General features: G+C 51.5%; 1 protein-coding gene and 1 non-coding gene across 2 annotated transcripts; both read left to right on the top strand.

Moving 5' to 3' along the window:
- Positions 1–198: 198 nt before the first annotated feature.
- Positions 199–9,885, top strand: EEF2 (eukaryotic translation elongation factor 2). The gene is made up of 15 exons (XM_019744232.2): positions 199–321; positions 1,350–1,564; positions 2,444–2,625; positions 2,720–2,931; positions 3,376–3,554; positions 3,711–3,816; positions 4,245–4,358; positions 4,598–4,736; positions 4,886–5,081; positions 5,816–6,074; positions 6,472–6,579; positions 7,699–8,052; positions 8,239–8,421; positions 8,499–8,631; positions 9,175–9,885. Exons 1-15 carry the CDS (start codon positions 319–321, stop codon positions 9,366–9,368), a joined length of 2,577 nt encoding a protein of 858 aa, XP_019599791.1. The 5' UTR covers positions 199–318; the 3' UTR covers positions 9,369–9,885.
- LOC141572971 (small nucleolar RNA SNORD37) lies at positions 3,233–3,298 on the top strand. Its single transcript, XR_012498560.1, has one exon. It is a non-coding gene; the product is annotated as a small nucleolar RNA SNORD37 (small nucleolar RNA).
- Positions 9,886–14,349: the final 4,464 nt, after the last annotated feature.

The following is a 14,349-nucleotide window of genomic DNA, read 5'->3' as shown; positions in this document are numbered from 1 at the left end:
ACCCGAGTATTGAATCTCGGAGGCGTGCACCCAGCTCCGGGCTGACCACCGCCCCTGGGAAATCAGGCGCAGAACTTGTATCCTAGAGCAGTTGCGCCGGCACCTAATGGGTTAACCGAGAGAGCGCGTCCACGCGCCTGCGCGCGGTGTTGCTTGGCCCCACCTCTGCAACTGGGTCAGCTGATCCGCCCAACCGGCGTCGCCCTATAAAAAGTTGGGTGTTGACGTCAGCGATCTCTTCCGCCCTTGTCGCCGCCATCCTCGGCGCGACCTGCTTCGCTCGGATCTGCTTGGGAGAATCCGTCGCCATCCGCCACCATGGTGAGCAACATCGTCTGACTGGCTGCCTGGAACGGTAGCGGGGCCTCTGCGCGGCCGGCGCTGCGGAACCTGGAGTGTTGGGGCCACCTGGACAGGGAGGAACTATGGCGGCGAGGCTGGCGGGCCTGGGAAAGCGGCGGCCGCCATGTCTGCGCCGTGCAGCCCTGCCGAGCTCCTTCTCCGCTTCCGGGGGCGCCGCCACCTCGCGGAACCCGGAGCCTGGCTTGAGCGAAGGAGGGGCGGGGGGGGGTATGATGATGTGGCAGATGCTGTAATGGCGGGCGCCGCGATGGCAGCGGGGAGCCGGGGAGCTGTCTTATGTAACCCGCGACCCGGGACTTTGGGTTCGATTTTCTGTCGGGGGCCGTGGGCGGCAGGGAAATAGCAAAATGAGGAAAACCAGACCCAGAAAGCATCCCCACCTGTTTCTAATGCTGTGCAACCTTGGCCTGGCCTCTTATCTTTGCTGTACCTCCCGATTATGAGTGAAAAGCCGATTTTTGGAACCACGAGGTGTGGAGGCTTGTAGTGCGCAAGCTCCCCATCAGACCGGTTGTAGCATATTTAGGAATCTCAAAGTGGGTAGCCCTGTCAGACCCTTCGGGCAGAGAGATGACCTTGGGTTTTAAAGAGGCTGGCTGGTTGGGAAAAGCCGGGGGTGGGGGTGGGGTATCCCAGTGGCAGTATGGAGGGGGGGGAGCTTCACAGTAACATCCTTGAATTGGATACCCATGACACGTACAAGCTAAAGGAAATTGGTTGTCATTTTCGGAGGCATACTCCCCAGTTCTAAATTCTGTGTTGTCACTTCTAAATGACAGCTAGAATCTGGGTATTTTAAGATAGGGTGAGTGGCATTTCTAAAAGGGTATCCGCAAAGTGGGGGTGGGCGATAGGTGGGAGTTGGGACTGCCCAGGATTAGCCCACCCCTGGCTGTGTGCCTGGCAGTCTATTGATTGACGTCTGGTGCCAAGCCGGGTTCCTGGAATCCTGGACCGGCCTAAGCCTCCCCCTTCCCCTGGCTCAGGTGAACTTCACAGTAGATCAGATCCGGGCCATCATGGACAAGAAGGCCAACATCCGGAACATGTCTGTCATTGCCCACGTGGACCATGGCAAGTCCACGCTGACAGACTCCCTGGTGTGTAAGGCTGGTATCATTGCCTCCGCTCGTGCTGGAGAGACCCGCTTCACTGACACCCGGAAGGATGAGCAGGAGCGCTGCATCACCATCAAGTCAACGTGAGCAAGCTCGGGTGCCCCCTGGACTGGGGAAGGGGGTGCTCTGCTGGGGCTGGGTGTGGAGACACAGCAGACACCATCAGTTTCCTGAGAGGCTTCTGGGGTACAGTCGGTGCTCTAGGGCTGGATTTTTGAACTGTGAGAGAGAGTAAGGTTTAACCTAGTGAGACAGGAAGCTCTGCAGCCAGTGGGAGAGGCACAGTGACGGGAGGTATTAGGCTTAACCCAGCGATTCCCCCTTCCTGGGGCAAAGGGGCTCTTGGCAATGTTTCCAGGCCTCTGGGAGGATTCCACTGGCATCTAAGGCTACTACTAAACCTGCACGTGGTTCTCCCACCCCCACTATAGTTTCTCGATCCCAGATGTCGGTGGGGTGGGAAACCAAAGCAAAGGGAAATTGCTAACTATCTTTGTTGGGAATTTGTGAGCTCTTCAGTCATATGCTCTGACTCAGTAGGGCTGGGGAGGGAGGGAAGGGTGTAAAGTAGTCTTCGGGAATGCTGGGTCTTGCCTGGTCATGAGTTGCTATTTGGAATCAGATGTGTTGAGCCTAGGAGGCTGGTTGGGTAGACCCTGAGGAGCTGGTCTTTGCAGTTGGTATTTGGGAGGTGGGCAGAGTCCCCTAGGTGGGATGGTTCTTGGGAAATCAGAGGTCTGTTCCTAGGGATGAGGAATGCCGGGAGAGAAGACACTGCAGTGTCCACTCAGCTGTGGGCTTGGCTTTTTACTGCATCGCAGCCTCACTGAGGGATTAAAGGCATCTGCCATGACTCTCTTTGGGCAGGAGCCTCAGGCCAAGCCTGGGTATCCTGGGGAAGACAGTTGAGAGCTAGGCTGAGATACGCCTTCCATCCAGCCAACCTGTGTCAATCTCCTTAGGGCCATCTCCCTCTTCTATGAGCTCTCAGAGAATGATTTGAACTTCATCAAGCAAAGCAAGGATGGCTCCGGTTTCCTTATCAACCTCATTGACTCCCCTGGGCATGTGGACTTCTCCTCAGAGGTGACAGCTGCCCTCCGTGTCACCGATGGTGCCTTGGTGGTAGTGGACTGTGTATCTGGTAAGCAGCAGATTTCCTCATGGCTTGGAACCCGGGGCTGTCGTCCCCCCCCCCCTTGGCTGACTGAGACACCCTGTTCCTCGCCTGTCCCTAGGTGTGTGCGTGCAGACAGAGACCGTGCTGAGGCAGGCCATCGCCGAGCGCATCAAGCCTGTGCTCATGATGAACAAGATGGACCGGGCTCTGCTGGAGCTGCAGCTGGAGCCTGAGGAGCTCTATCAGACCTTCCAGCGCATCGTGGAGAATGTCAACGTCATCATCTCCACCTATGGGGAGGGCGAGAGTGGCCCCATGGGCAACATCATGGTAGGTTGCCTGCCTGCCAAAGTCAGGGTCCCTTGGCAAGGTTGTCTCCCCCGCTGTATTACCCACATCCTCTCCACTGAGGGTTGTCTGGAGGAACCATTGTTGTGAGTCTGGCTCCCTGGGCCTTAGTGGAGTTTCTAGGAATGTTGTGGTGACAAAGGAGGAGCCGCAATTAATTGGGGAGGCTGGGGGTGGAGGTACCCTGTCTGCTGGCACAGGCTTGTGGAGCAGTGCCCTTCGGGTTACTGCTTACCATTCCTGCCTCACTGGTGGAGGAAAGGGAAGCAGAGTTGGGCACCCAGTACATGATGACTAAAATTTCTTCACTTTGACCTGATGGCTACTGAAGAAAATCTGATGTCTGAGGCCCACGGTGCCCACGGACTTGGTAGCTGTGGTTTCTGTTCATCTGTCCCCATTCACAGCTTTTTTTTGTCCTCTCAGATTGATCCTGTCCTTGGCACTGTCGGCTTTGGTTCTGGTCTCCACGGCTGGGCCTTCACCCTTAAGCAGTTTGCAGAGATGTACGTGGCCAAGTTTGCAGCCAAGGGCGAGGGCCAGCTGGGGCCTGCTGAGCGGGCCAAGAAAGTAGAGGACATGATGAAGAAGCTGTGGGGCGACCGGTGAGTGCAGTCGGGGGAGAGCAGGGTGCTTGGCCACAGACCTGCAGGGTGGCAGGGAGCCGGTGGTGGTGATGGGGCTTGGGACCACATACCTGGAATCCTGCCCAACTGATTCTACCCGGGAGCCCCCTAACCTGGTTGGGCCTTTCCTGCCAGGTATTTTGATCCAGCCAACGGCAAATTCAGCAAGTCCGCCACTAGTCCTGATGGCAAGAAGCTGCCGCGGACATTCTGCCAGCTTATCCTGGACCCCATCTTCAAGGTGAGTTGCTGCGTATGCGTGATGGATGTACATCCCTGTGGCTGCCCTTGGTCCTGCGGCTCCTGGAAGACCCATTATCTCACTCACTGTGGTCCGTGGCAAGATGCATTGGGGCTGTGCAGGGCCAGGTTCAAGGTGGCTGCCAACAAGAGGGTGAGGCAACACCACAGTGAGGGATTGGTCCCCGGGGCTCCACCCTGACAAGCTAGGCAAGACCACACAATGGGGGTGATGGGTCTCCCGAATACTGGAGGGTTTCCCCAAGATATGCTCAGTCGGCGTGAGGTCTTCTGTGGAAAGGCGAGGATTTTTGCAGCCCTGCCCCTTCTCTGTCGGTGGCATTAGTTTTCTCAGCAGGAAGCAGCTACAGGCTACCCAGTACGTTCCCAAACCCACTTTACCACGCATTCCTCTCTCCCCCACGTTAGGTGTTTGACGCAATCATGAGTTTCAAGAAAGAGGAGACAGCAAAACTGATTGAGAAACTGGACATTAAGTTGGACAGTGAAGATAAGGACAAAGAAGGCAAACCGCTTCTGAAGGTGAGCTCACAGTATTTCTCGAGTCCCCGTCAGGGCTGCAGGCTTGGGGCCCTGGCCCTGCTGTTGGAAGCCATGCCTGCTTTAATGCCCTCACCAGTGGGGGTAGTTGGAAGACCTCAGGCGTTTGCACGACCCTTCTGCAAGGAACCACACATCTCGATCACCTTGCTGAGCATGGGATGCCGAGGGTCGTGGACTTCCCCCGGACTCTGTCCTGAACCTCACGTCCCCTCCTGTAGGCTGTGATGCGTCGCTGGCTGCCCGCTGGGGATGCCCTGCTGCAGATGATCACCATCCACCTGCCCTCCCCCGTGACGGCCCAGAAGTACCGCTGCGAGCTCCTGTATGAGGGGCCCCCTGATGATGAGGCAGCCATGGGTACATGGGGTGCACCTGGATGCTGGGTGGGGGCCCCAGAGCAGCCAGTGGCTGTGGTTGAAGGCTGCTTATTGCTGAGCAGGATTCTGGAAGGCTGAGTTGCAAGGGCATCACGCTTTCCCCTTTGGGGGATTCTTCTCACCCCTCAGGCATTAAAAGCTGTGATCCCAAAGGGCCCCTTATGATGTACATTTCCAAAATGGTGCCGACCTCTGACAAAGGTCGGTTCTACGCCTTCGGCCGGGTCTTCTCGGGGCTGGTATCCACTGGCCTGAAGGTCAGGATCATGGGGCCCAACTACACACCTGGGAAGAAGGAGGACCTATACCTGAAGCCCATCCAGAGGTGAGGTGCTTGGCTGGTCACCTGTGACCCAAGGCTGATCCCAGCCCTCCCTCCCTGCTCCAGATAGTAGGAGGGGTTGGAGTTCAGGGTAGCATGTGAAGTGCTACCAGGATGTAGTGCTGAGCCTTTTGGCCACCTCTTTGTGCTGACAACTTGGGTAGGATGTGTCGACTCAATAGGAAAGGTAAAGGGCTATTCGGGATGAGGCACGTGAGGAAGCAGTGGGGGCATGGTCTCCCACATAGTGATGCTCGGGCTAAAGTCCCAGCTCTGAGTTGGATGCAGATGTTTGTGATCTCAGGGTGGTGGCAGCACAGTTTATTTATTGTCAAGTACCCAGAGAATAGCTACTGACCCCAGAGATGTGTCTGGTAGTCCTTACCCCCGCTCTAGGCATGGGTCCTGGGAAAACGGAACTCACATCCCCTCCAGCTCCTCAGGGTCCCAACTGTTCAGGGATTATTGGGTACCCACACCTCAGCCCTCGGTCAGGTGTGGAGTGCTGCATGGGGGGTGTGGGAAAGGCAAGTGGTGCTCTGTCTTGGGCCATAGTAGCCAGGGTTGTCACTGAGGTCACCTGGGTTACAGTAGAGCCAAGGTTTGAGGCCTTGGAGGCTTGGCCCTGCCACTCCAGGCAGGCGGAATGGCCACAGGCTCTAGAAGGAAGGCTTGTTTTGTTATTTGAGGACCTGGCGCTGTAATGTTAGTGCATTGACGCCTTTTGTGCCTCCCAGAACAATCCTGATGATGGGCCGTTACGTGGAGCCCATCGAAGACGTGCCTTGTGGGAACATCGTGGGACTGGTGGGTGTGGACCAGTTCCTGGTGAAGACTGGCACCATCACCACCTTCGAGCACGCCCACAACATGCGGGTGATGAAGTTCAGCGTGAGCCCCGTCGTCAGGGTCGCTGTGGAGGCCAAGAATCCAGCCGACCTGCCCAAGCTGGTGGAGGGTCTGAAGCGGCTGGCCAAGTCGGACCCCATGGTGCAGGTGGGTAGGCATCCTGGCAGGAGGCACCACCCCGTGGGCTCATTTTTTGGTACTTGAGTTCGAAAGATGGGGTGACTTCTCATAAAAGCAGGCTTGCCAGTTTGGAAAGTCAGGTGTGTGTGGGATACACACCTTCCCTGGCAGAGCTGCTGCCGTTTAACCAGGGCTTGGATCTCTACAGGCCGGTTGTAGACTAGGGCTTTAGGTTAATGCTGAGAACTAGCAAAGGTTCAGGGGGCTCCTTGCTGCCTCTTATCGGCCCTGACAACTCCCTACAGACCTCCAGCTGGAGGGAAGCTTGGAGCCCTGCTCCCCAATACCACCCCCAAATCCCTTCGGTTCCCTGAGCAGTTGTCCAGGTTTGGTCCCCAGTGGCTAACATGCTGCCCCTTTCCAGTGCATCATTGAGGAGTCGGGGGAGCACATCATTGCTGGGGCTGGGGAGCTGCACTTGGAGATCTGCCTGAAGGACCTGGAGGAGGACCACGCCTGCATTCCCATTAAGGTGAGGCCCGCTGTCCCCAGTGCAAAGGGAGGGCAGTGTGGAGATGGCAGGGCCTGGGTCCAGGCAGGGCTCTGAGGATCCCCTCCTTCCTCCCATCCACCTCTGCCAGATGAGGTGATTTCACTGTTCATACATCCTCAGGCTTGGAGGTTGGAGCGGGAGGAGTCTGCTTTCCCATCTAAATACGAGCTTGTGAAGAGCTCAGACTAGCAGCCCCCTCAGGCCCTGCTGCCCGCGTGCTGGCTTTCGTTTTCTGCCGTTTCACAGAACTGAGCTCAGATCTGAATGGTCTTAGATCTTTGGGGCTTTATTATGTGCTTTTCTCTTTGTTAAGCCCCATAAGGTTTTTATTTTTCTCATAGAAACACAATGTTTTTTTTGTGTTTTTTTCAGTTTTTATATTGGGGAACAGTGAGTAGTTTTTTCCAGGGCCCATCAGCTCCAAGTCAAGTTGTTATCAAACTAGTTGTGGAAGGCGCAGCTCAGCTCCAAATCTAGTCGCCGTTTTCAATCTTTAGCTGCAGGGGGCATAGCCTACCACCTCATGCCAGAATTGAACTGGCTCCCTCGTTGTTGACCTCACACTCTAACCAGTTGAGCCACCTGGCTGCCCCTCCGGAAGCTCAGCAGTAGCAGCTCATTGTCTTCAGTCTAGTTGAGGGCGCAGCTCACTGGTCAATGTGGGAATCGAACCAGCAACCCTGTTCTGAGCTCGCGCTCTAATCACCTGAGCCATCCGGCCGCCCCAAGTTTGTTCTTTTTTTAGTTAGTTAATAATCTGCTTTTCTATGTCGTCTCCCATGTAAAAAAAATCTTGCATAATTACTAAAATGGGAGCAGGCCAGTGCCTACCGTTTGCACGTTGCTTTTTTCCGGTTAATACTGTGTAGAATTTCGTAAGACAAGTGATTTTTACAGCCAGTGCTATTGTCACGGGCAGCCTCCTACAGGGGGAGAGCTGCACAGCTTTCTACTTACTCAGAAGTGAGGTGTGCATGGTTCTGTGCCACCAAACCAGTGCCCACTGCCAGGCTGTTTCCTGAGCCTTATTAGGAGATGCCTTTTCTGTGCGGTCACTGCCTCCTGAGGGCAGGCCTGACCCTCATGCTCCTTTTGCAGAAATCGGACCCGGTCGTCTCCTACCGAGAGACAGTCAGTGAGGAGTCAAACGTGCTCTGCCTGTCCAAGTCCCCCAACAAGCACAACCGACTGTACATGAAGGCACGGCCCTTCCCCGATGGCCTGGCCGAGGACATCGACAAGGGCGAGGTGTCCGCCCGCCAGGAGCTCAAGCAGCGGGCCCGTTACCTGGCTGAGAAGTACGAGTGGGACGTGGCCGAGGCCCGCAAGATCTGGTGCTTTGGGCCCGATGGCACCGGGCCCAACATCCTCACGGACATCACCAAGGGTGTGCAGTACCTCAACGAGATCAAGGACAGCGTGGTGGCCGGCTTCCAGTGGGCCACGAAAGAGGTGGGTCCTGGCGCAGGCCCACCGGCCACGCCTGTGCACCCCTGTGGGAGAGCTCAGGGTTACCTGTCCAGTTCCGTGTTAGCGAGGTAGAGCCAATGGTGCTTTCTCCTGGGAAGGGCCCCAGCAGGGTGAGGCTGCGAGGTCCCTGTAGGAGCTTGACGGTGCACTTGGCCCCTCCCTTTGCAGGGGGCACTGTGTGAGGAGAACATGCGGGCTGTGCGCTTCGATGTCCATGACGTAACGCTGCATGCTGACGCCATCCACCGCGGGGGTGGCCAGATCATCCCCACGGCCCGGCGCTGCCTCTATGCCAGCGTGCTGACCGCCCAGCCCCGGCTTATGGAGCCCATCTACCTTGTGGAGATTCAGGTAGGGAGACCTGGTCCTTCGTCTGTCTCTATTCTGTCCTGTCCAATAGTTGCTAATAGCCTTTCATTGCCTGACAGTGTCCAGAACAAGTGGTTGGTGGCATCTACGGTGTCCTGAACAGGAAGCGGGGCCATGTCTTCGAGGAGTCCCAGGTGGCCGGCACCCCCATGTTTGTTGTGAAGGCTTACCTGCCCGTCAATGAGTCCTTTGGTAAGTGCCTGCCTAGGGTGGCCTTCAGACACCACGGGCCCGCAGCCAGCCTGGTACAGGACAGACCCAGAGTGGGCTTGATGGGAGCTATCATGTGATCTGCAGACTGCTGTGCTCTCCCTCGTCAATTTGAGAAAGTGGGGACAGCATAGTTGTGAAGGAGGAGGTAGCCCACTCTTGTGGGCCCCCTGAATTGCTGAATTGGGTGCAGAAGTCCCTTGGGTGCGTAACTCAGTAAGATCTTAAGGTCAAGGCCAGCAAAAGCAGCTGTGTATGTAGCTCAGCCTCATGCTGAGGACAAGCAGATGGCGGCCCAGGTCAGTCAGCCAGCACTGCCTCACTTGTGAAGTAAGGAGTGGTCTTTGAGCACGGCTCCGGGAAGGAGCAGGCTTAAGGGTTTAATGTCTGACCCGACCTGGGTTATCTAGACCTGGTGATCTCTGATGTGTACCCAAGTGTCCCCACCTCTGGGGCTTGGCCAGGGAGCTGGCAGGCACCAAGTCTGGGCTGCCCAGTGAGCCCTGTCCCTGCCCCTTCCTGCAGGCTTCACCGCTGACCTGAGGTCCAACACGGGTGGCCAGGCCTTCCCACAGTGCGTGTTTGACCACTGGCAGATCCTGCCTGGAGACCCTTTCGACAGCACCAGTCGCCCCAGCCAGGTGGTGGCCGAGACGCGCAAGCGCAAAGGCCTAAAGGAAGGCATCCCTGCCCTGGACAACTTCCTGGACAAATTGTAGACTGCCCTTCCTGCAGGCTGCCAGCCGGGCACAGCCCCTCACCAGCCCACGATCGACCACAACAGCAAGCCCTCACATTCTCATGACACCTCGAGACTGTCCAGACCTAGTGCCGCGTGCCCGGCAGGTTCTGGGGCCACTCTGTGCCATCGTTCAACATGACCACTTGATGCCGTCTCTTTCGATATTTATTTCAAGATTTCAGAGGCAACAGACATGCCCTAGCCGCAGGGACTTATTTGGCTGGTGGGGAGGCGGGATGGGAAACCCAACACTTTTTTTTTTTTTCCATTTCAGAGGGAAATTCATGTCAAAAAAATTTAAGTAAATGCATTAAGAGGTTTATTTGGGTAAAATGGCCCCTAGTGGATTTTCCCCCAGAAAGGGGGAGGGAACAAGCGGTAGACATTTCTCTTTGGACAGAAGCTAGAAGGCAGGAGATAATTGTGCAGTGTCACCATGAGCACCTCCAGCTGTATTAGTGCCATTGGAATAATAAATTTGATTATGGTGGTGACCGTGTGTGTCCACGCAACTTCCTCTTCAGTCCACTCAGGCTGGGGTGGGTTTGCCCCATGCCAGCACACATGGCATCTGTGACACTGATACAGAAAACTCAGTGTAACCTCAAATTGTCATTTTAAATGTCAGGCCTGGGCTCAGATACATGATCCAAGGTAGTTGAGCAGCCCTTCCATCCAATGGAACTGACCTACACAGGTGCTGTGCAGAGGGTCAGCCACTGGCCCCATGTGGCTACAAGAGCACTTGAAATGAGACCTGCAAAGCCAAGGAACTGAATTCTTTGACTCTATAAATTTCTATAGTCTCATGGCACTGGGGCTGCCTTATTGGTCAGCGCAGGCTTGGGCAACTAAATTGTCCCTGCTCTCAAAGTTCATGGTATTATGAGGGCAAACCACAAATAACCACGCACATACACGTTCTCTTGCCAAACCAGAGAGGTTATTGACAAATTCTAGACCAAGTAATGTGGGACCAAGATCTTTTTTTTCATCTTTGATAAGCATCACAAATGCATCCCTGAGACAGCTGAAACAATGACAGTGCCCCTTGGGGGCCATTTTGAATTCTCAGGAGAGTCCCCATCGGCATTTAGAAAGTAGGAACAAGGTGGCCGGTTAGCTCAGTTGGTTAGAGCACAGTTCTCTAACAAGGTTGTCAGTTCGATCCCCACATGGGCCACTGGCCTGTACTCTCCACACTCCACAATTACACTGGAACAACTATAGAGTTGAAGCAGATGGGTCCTGGAAAAACAAAAGTTAAAAAAAAAAAAAGCGGTTGGATGTCCCAAATATGTGGAATCCCTGCCCATCCAAGAATTGTCCTGTGCAGTCTGTCCAGACCCCTAGCACCCTCCAACAGTCCCACCAAATGTTTCGTGTTGGTAATTTTTTGTCATCTGCGATGTTTGACACCACTGATTTCATGCAGAAAAGTTGCAAAGATGTTATTACAAAGATGTTAACATCCTATGTAACCACTATGTCAAACCTCAGAAACAACATTACTGTTAACAGTTTATTTGGTTTTCCACTAATGTCTTGTTCTCTCAGGATCCAATCCAGGATACCACATTGCATTTCATTTTCCACATTTTTTAAAAATTAGTTTCAGGTGTACAAAGCGATGTACTAGTTGGACATTTACACCCCTCACCAAGTGATAACTCCCCTCCCCCAGTCTACTACCCCTCTGACGTCGTATATAGCTGTTACACAATTCTATTGACTATTCCCTACTCCGACATCGTGTGACCATATATGTATGTTAAATTATAGTTGACGTTCATTGTTACTCAGGTTCAGCTTCGGGTGTACAGTGCAGTGGTCAGGCATCTACACTGTCCCTGAACTGGTCTCCCTAATAAGACAAGTGTCTATCAAATACCCTACAAAATCTTTACATGATTGATTATATTCCCCAAACTGTCTCGTATGTCCGTAGCAATCTTGTGGTTACCCATTATGCTTTCTAATCACCTCACCTTCCTCACCCCACCCCACCCTTCCATCTAGCAACCCTCAGTTTTTCCCTATATCTGTGAGACTTTCTGATTGGTTTGCTCATTTATTCTATTCTTCAGATTCCACATGTGAGATCATATGGTATTTGTCTTTCTCTGTCTGATTTATTTCACTCAGCTTAAAGTTCTCTAGGTCCATCCATATCGTTGCAAAAAGTAAGATTTCATTTTTTATGGCCGAGTAGGATTTTGCACAATTTTAATACCAACTAATTGCGCCAGAGATGAGTATATAAACTGAGAAAATTGAACTGCATTTGGTTTAATTTCAAGAATTTTTCACCAGTTCTAAATTAACTGGTGGTAGTGCCACTTGTATGTGCTTTTATAGTTGTCACATTCACAGTGATTGCGTTTATAGGGGCTGACTGATACCTTCAGTCCTAAGGTCACGAGACTTGAACATTATTAGTATGTTACAAGTGTGTGTATATTTGTACCCGTGTATTACTCTACTTACATTTGTTGCCTTTTGATTTGTTATTTTTCTCAATTGTTTTGGTGTCAGGACCGCTGTACACTCAAACACTGAGGGTCCCAGAGTTTAAATGGGTATATCTACTGACATATACCGTATTTAAAAATTAAAATTAAAATTTAAAAAGTTACTGATTTTAAAATAGCAATAAACCCATTACATTTTAACATAAATAACCTATTTTTAGGTGAAAAGTTCTCTTTTCCGAAACAAAACAGGAGAGTGGGATTATTCTACATTTTTGCAAGTCTGCAATCTCCGGCGTAATAGAAGACAGTTGGAGTCTCATGTTTGCTTCTGTATTAAATGTTTCAATACGTTGTTTTGGTTGAATTATAGGGAGAGAACCTACCCTCACTCATCCCAACTTGGAAAAGAGAGAAGCATTTTAATACCTTTTTTCAGATAATTGTGGATATTTGATGCAAAATCAAAACTCAACAAGTAGTTTTTTGTTTTAAATTCCCCCCCCCCTTTCTTCCACTCCCCGCCCCCCACTCCGGTTCAAGCCGTTGTCTCTCAGTCTAGTTGTGTAGGACACAGCTCCCTGGCCCATGCTGGTGTTATGAGCCTTGCGCTCCCCCCGGTTGAGGCAGCCGGTCGTCAGTCGGCCATTCACAGCAGCTCTCACCGGCTGCACACGGTCGCCCACGGCACCATTCAGCAGCACGCTGCCCATGGCAACTCACGCCAACCTCCGGGTTCTCATGGCCGCCTAGCTCCGGGAAGTGCTGTTGTTCACAATCTTAGCTGCAGAGGGCGCAGCTCACTGGCCCATGTGGGAATCGGACCTAATGCCAATCGACCTCGGCATTAGGAGCTGGACACTCCAACCACCAGAGCCACTGGGCTGGTCCCAAGTGTTGGTTTCTTAAATAGAAATTACAATGCATCTGAAACCACATTAATGAACTTTTTGTACCGTTATATTAAAATCTATTGGTCTGTCTTGCACTTTAAATGGGTCTTTTTCCCAGGCATGATTTTATCACATCAAGTGGTGGTTGTTTGGCAATATTGGTAAACCAAGTTTGCAGCTATTTGAGATGTTGACATATTTCATTAAACACTTGAAAAATCAAATTTGTCAATATCAATTTCATCAGGAAAGTGTGGAAGTATTGGGAAACTGTCAAGCAGTTTTTGAAAATTTAATTTTTTGCTTAAAATTTTGCCATTGGCAACCATTACTGTCAACTGTTATCCTTGAATTGACAGTTTCAATTTGTTCATTTTTGAGAAAATGCCTGTCTGAAAAAACACAAGTCTGAATTATTATAGTTTGTCAGTTTTTTTGGAAGTAAAAATGATGTTTCAACTCATTAAGTGTGGGCTGCGCAGAAGTAATTCCAAAGCAAACAGTATGGAAGGGGAGAGAAAAGAAGTAACTTTATAGTGGAGAAACCTGTCAAACTAACCTAGAGTGAGGTGACCAAGGTCAACATCAACAGTGATAAGTCATGTTGATAGTATGGACCCTGGATATGATGTGATGAAAATGGCACTTTACTATGTAATACATTACCCATCACCCCAGTCTAACCATGAGAAAAACATTAGATACCTCAATTGAGGGAAATTCTATTAGGTTGGTACTAAAGTAATTGCGGTTTTTGCAATAATACACAATACCTGACCAACCCTCAAAACTGTCAGTCACTAAAAACAGGAAAGAGAAAACTGTCATAGCCAAGAGGAGCCTAAGCTATGATTACTAAATGTCATATGGGATCCTGGATGGGATCCTGGGACAGAGTAAGGACCGGGAAACTCAGGAATCTGAACAAAAGTAGGGACTTTGGTTAATAAAAATGTATCACCGCTGATTTCTTCAATTGTAAGACATGTACTATACTAATGGAAGACATAACAATAGGGTGAAACTGGGTACGGAAGAAGGTGCTGATTTATTTGTGAACTGATGTGTGTATAGTTCTTAGACAAGACTGGAAGAAGGTGATCTCCAGGCAGAAGAAACAGCTTGTGCCAACACTTGGGTTAGGAATGAAATGTTTGAAGTCAGAAGGAAGGCAAGTGGGGTTGAAGTAGAGTGAACAAGAGGAGAATGGCACGATGTTAGGGTGGTCAGCAAAAGCCAAAAGACAGAGTCTAGTGTCTGAGGTGGTTAAGCATTAATTTGGGTTCAGGCCTATCTGGGAATCAATCTCAGCTGTGTCATTTACTGGCTGTGTGATTTTGGGTGGGTTATTTAACCTCTCTGTGTCTCAGTTTCCCATTTGTAGAATGGGCGAAATAATATAATTTACCTTCTAAGGTTTTTTTGTTTTGTTTCATTTTTTTATCATGTATCTTGAGACAGACAGGAGTCATAGAAGGATCCTCAAGAGGGAAAGGCAACACCTAACTCAACTCCTCATGTGTATTTTTATTTACGGATTTGGAATGTGGGTAACATTTTACAGCTACTCAGGGACTAAAGCAGCCCAGGAACT

This window comes from Rhinolophus sinicus, linkage group LG07 (genome assembly GCF_036562045.2).
Source record: "Rhinolophus sinicus isolate RSC01 linkage group LG07, ASM3656204v1, whole genome shotgun sequence".
In the NCBI taxonomy this organism is placed as follows: domain Eukaryota; kingdom Metazoa; phylum Chordata; class Mammalia; order Chiroptera; family Rhinolophidae; genus Rhinolophus; species Rhinolophus sinicus.
Note: the sequence above shows the minus strand (reverse complement) of the source record. Positions and strands in the feature narration are given on the sequence as shown.

Coding starts and splice junctions, on each gene's coding strand:
- EEF2 (XM_019744232.2), top strand. Junction 3,555..3,710: donor AAGAAGCTGTGGGGCGACCG/GTGAGTGCAGTC, acceptor CTTTCCTGCCAG/GTATTTTGATCCAGCCAACG. Junction 4,737..4,885: donor TGATGATGAGGCAGCCATGG/GTACATGGGGTG, acceptor CTCACCCCTCAG/GCATTAAAAGCTGTGATCCC.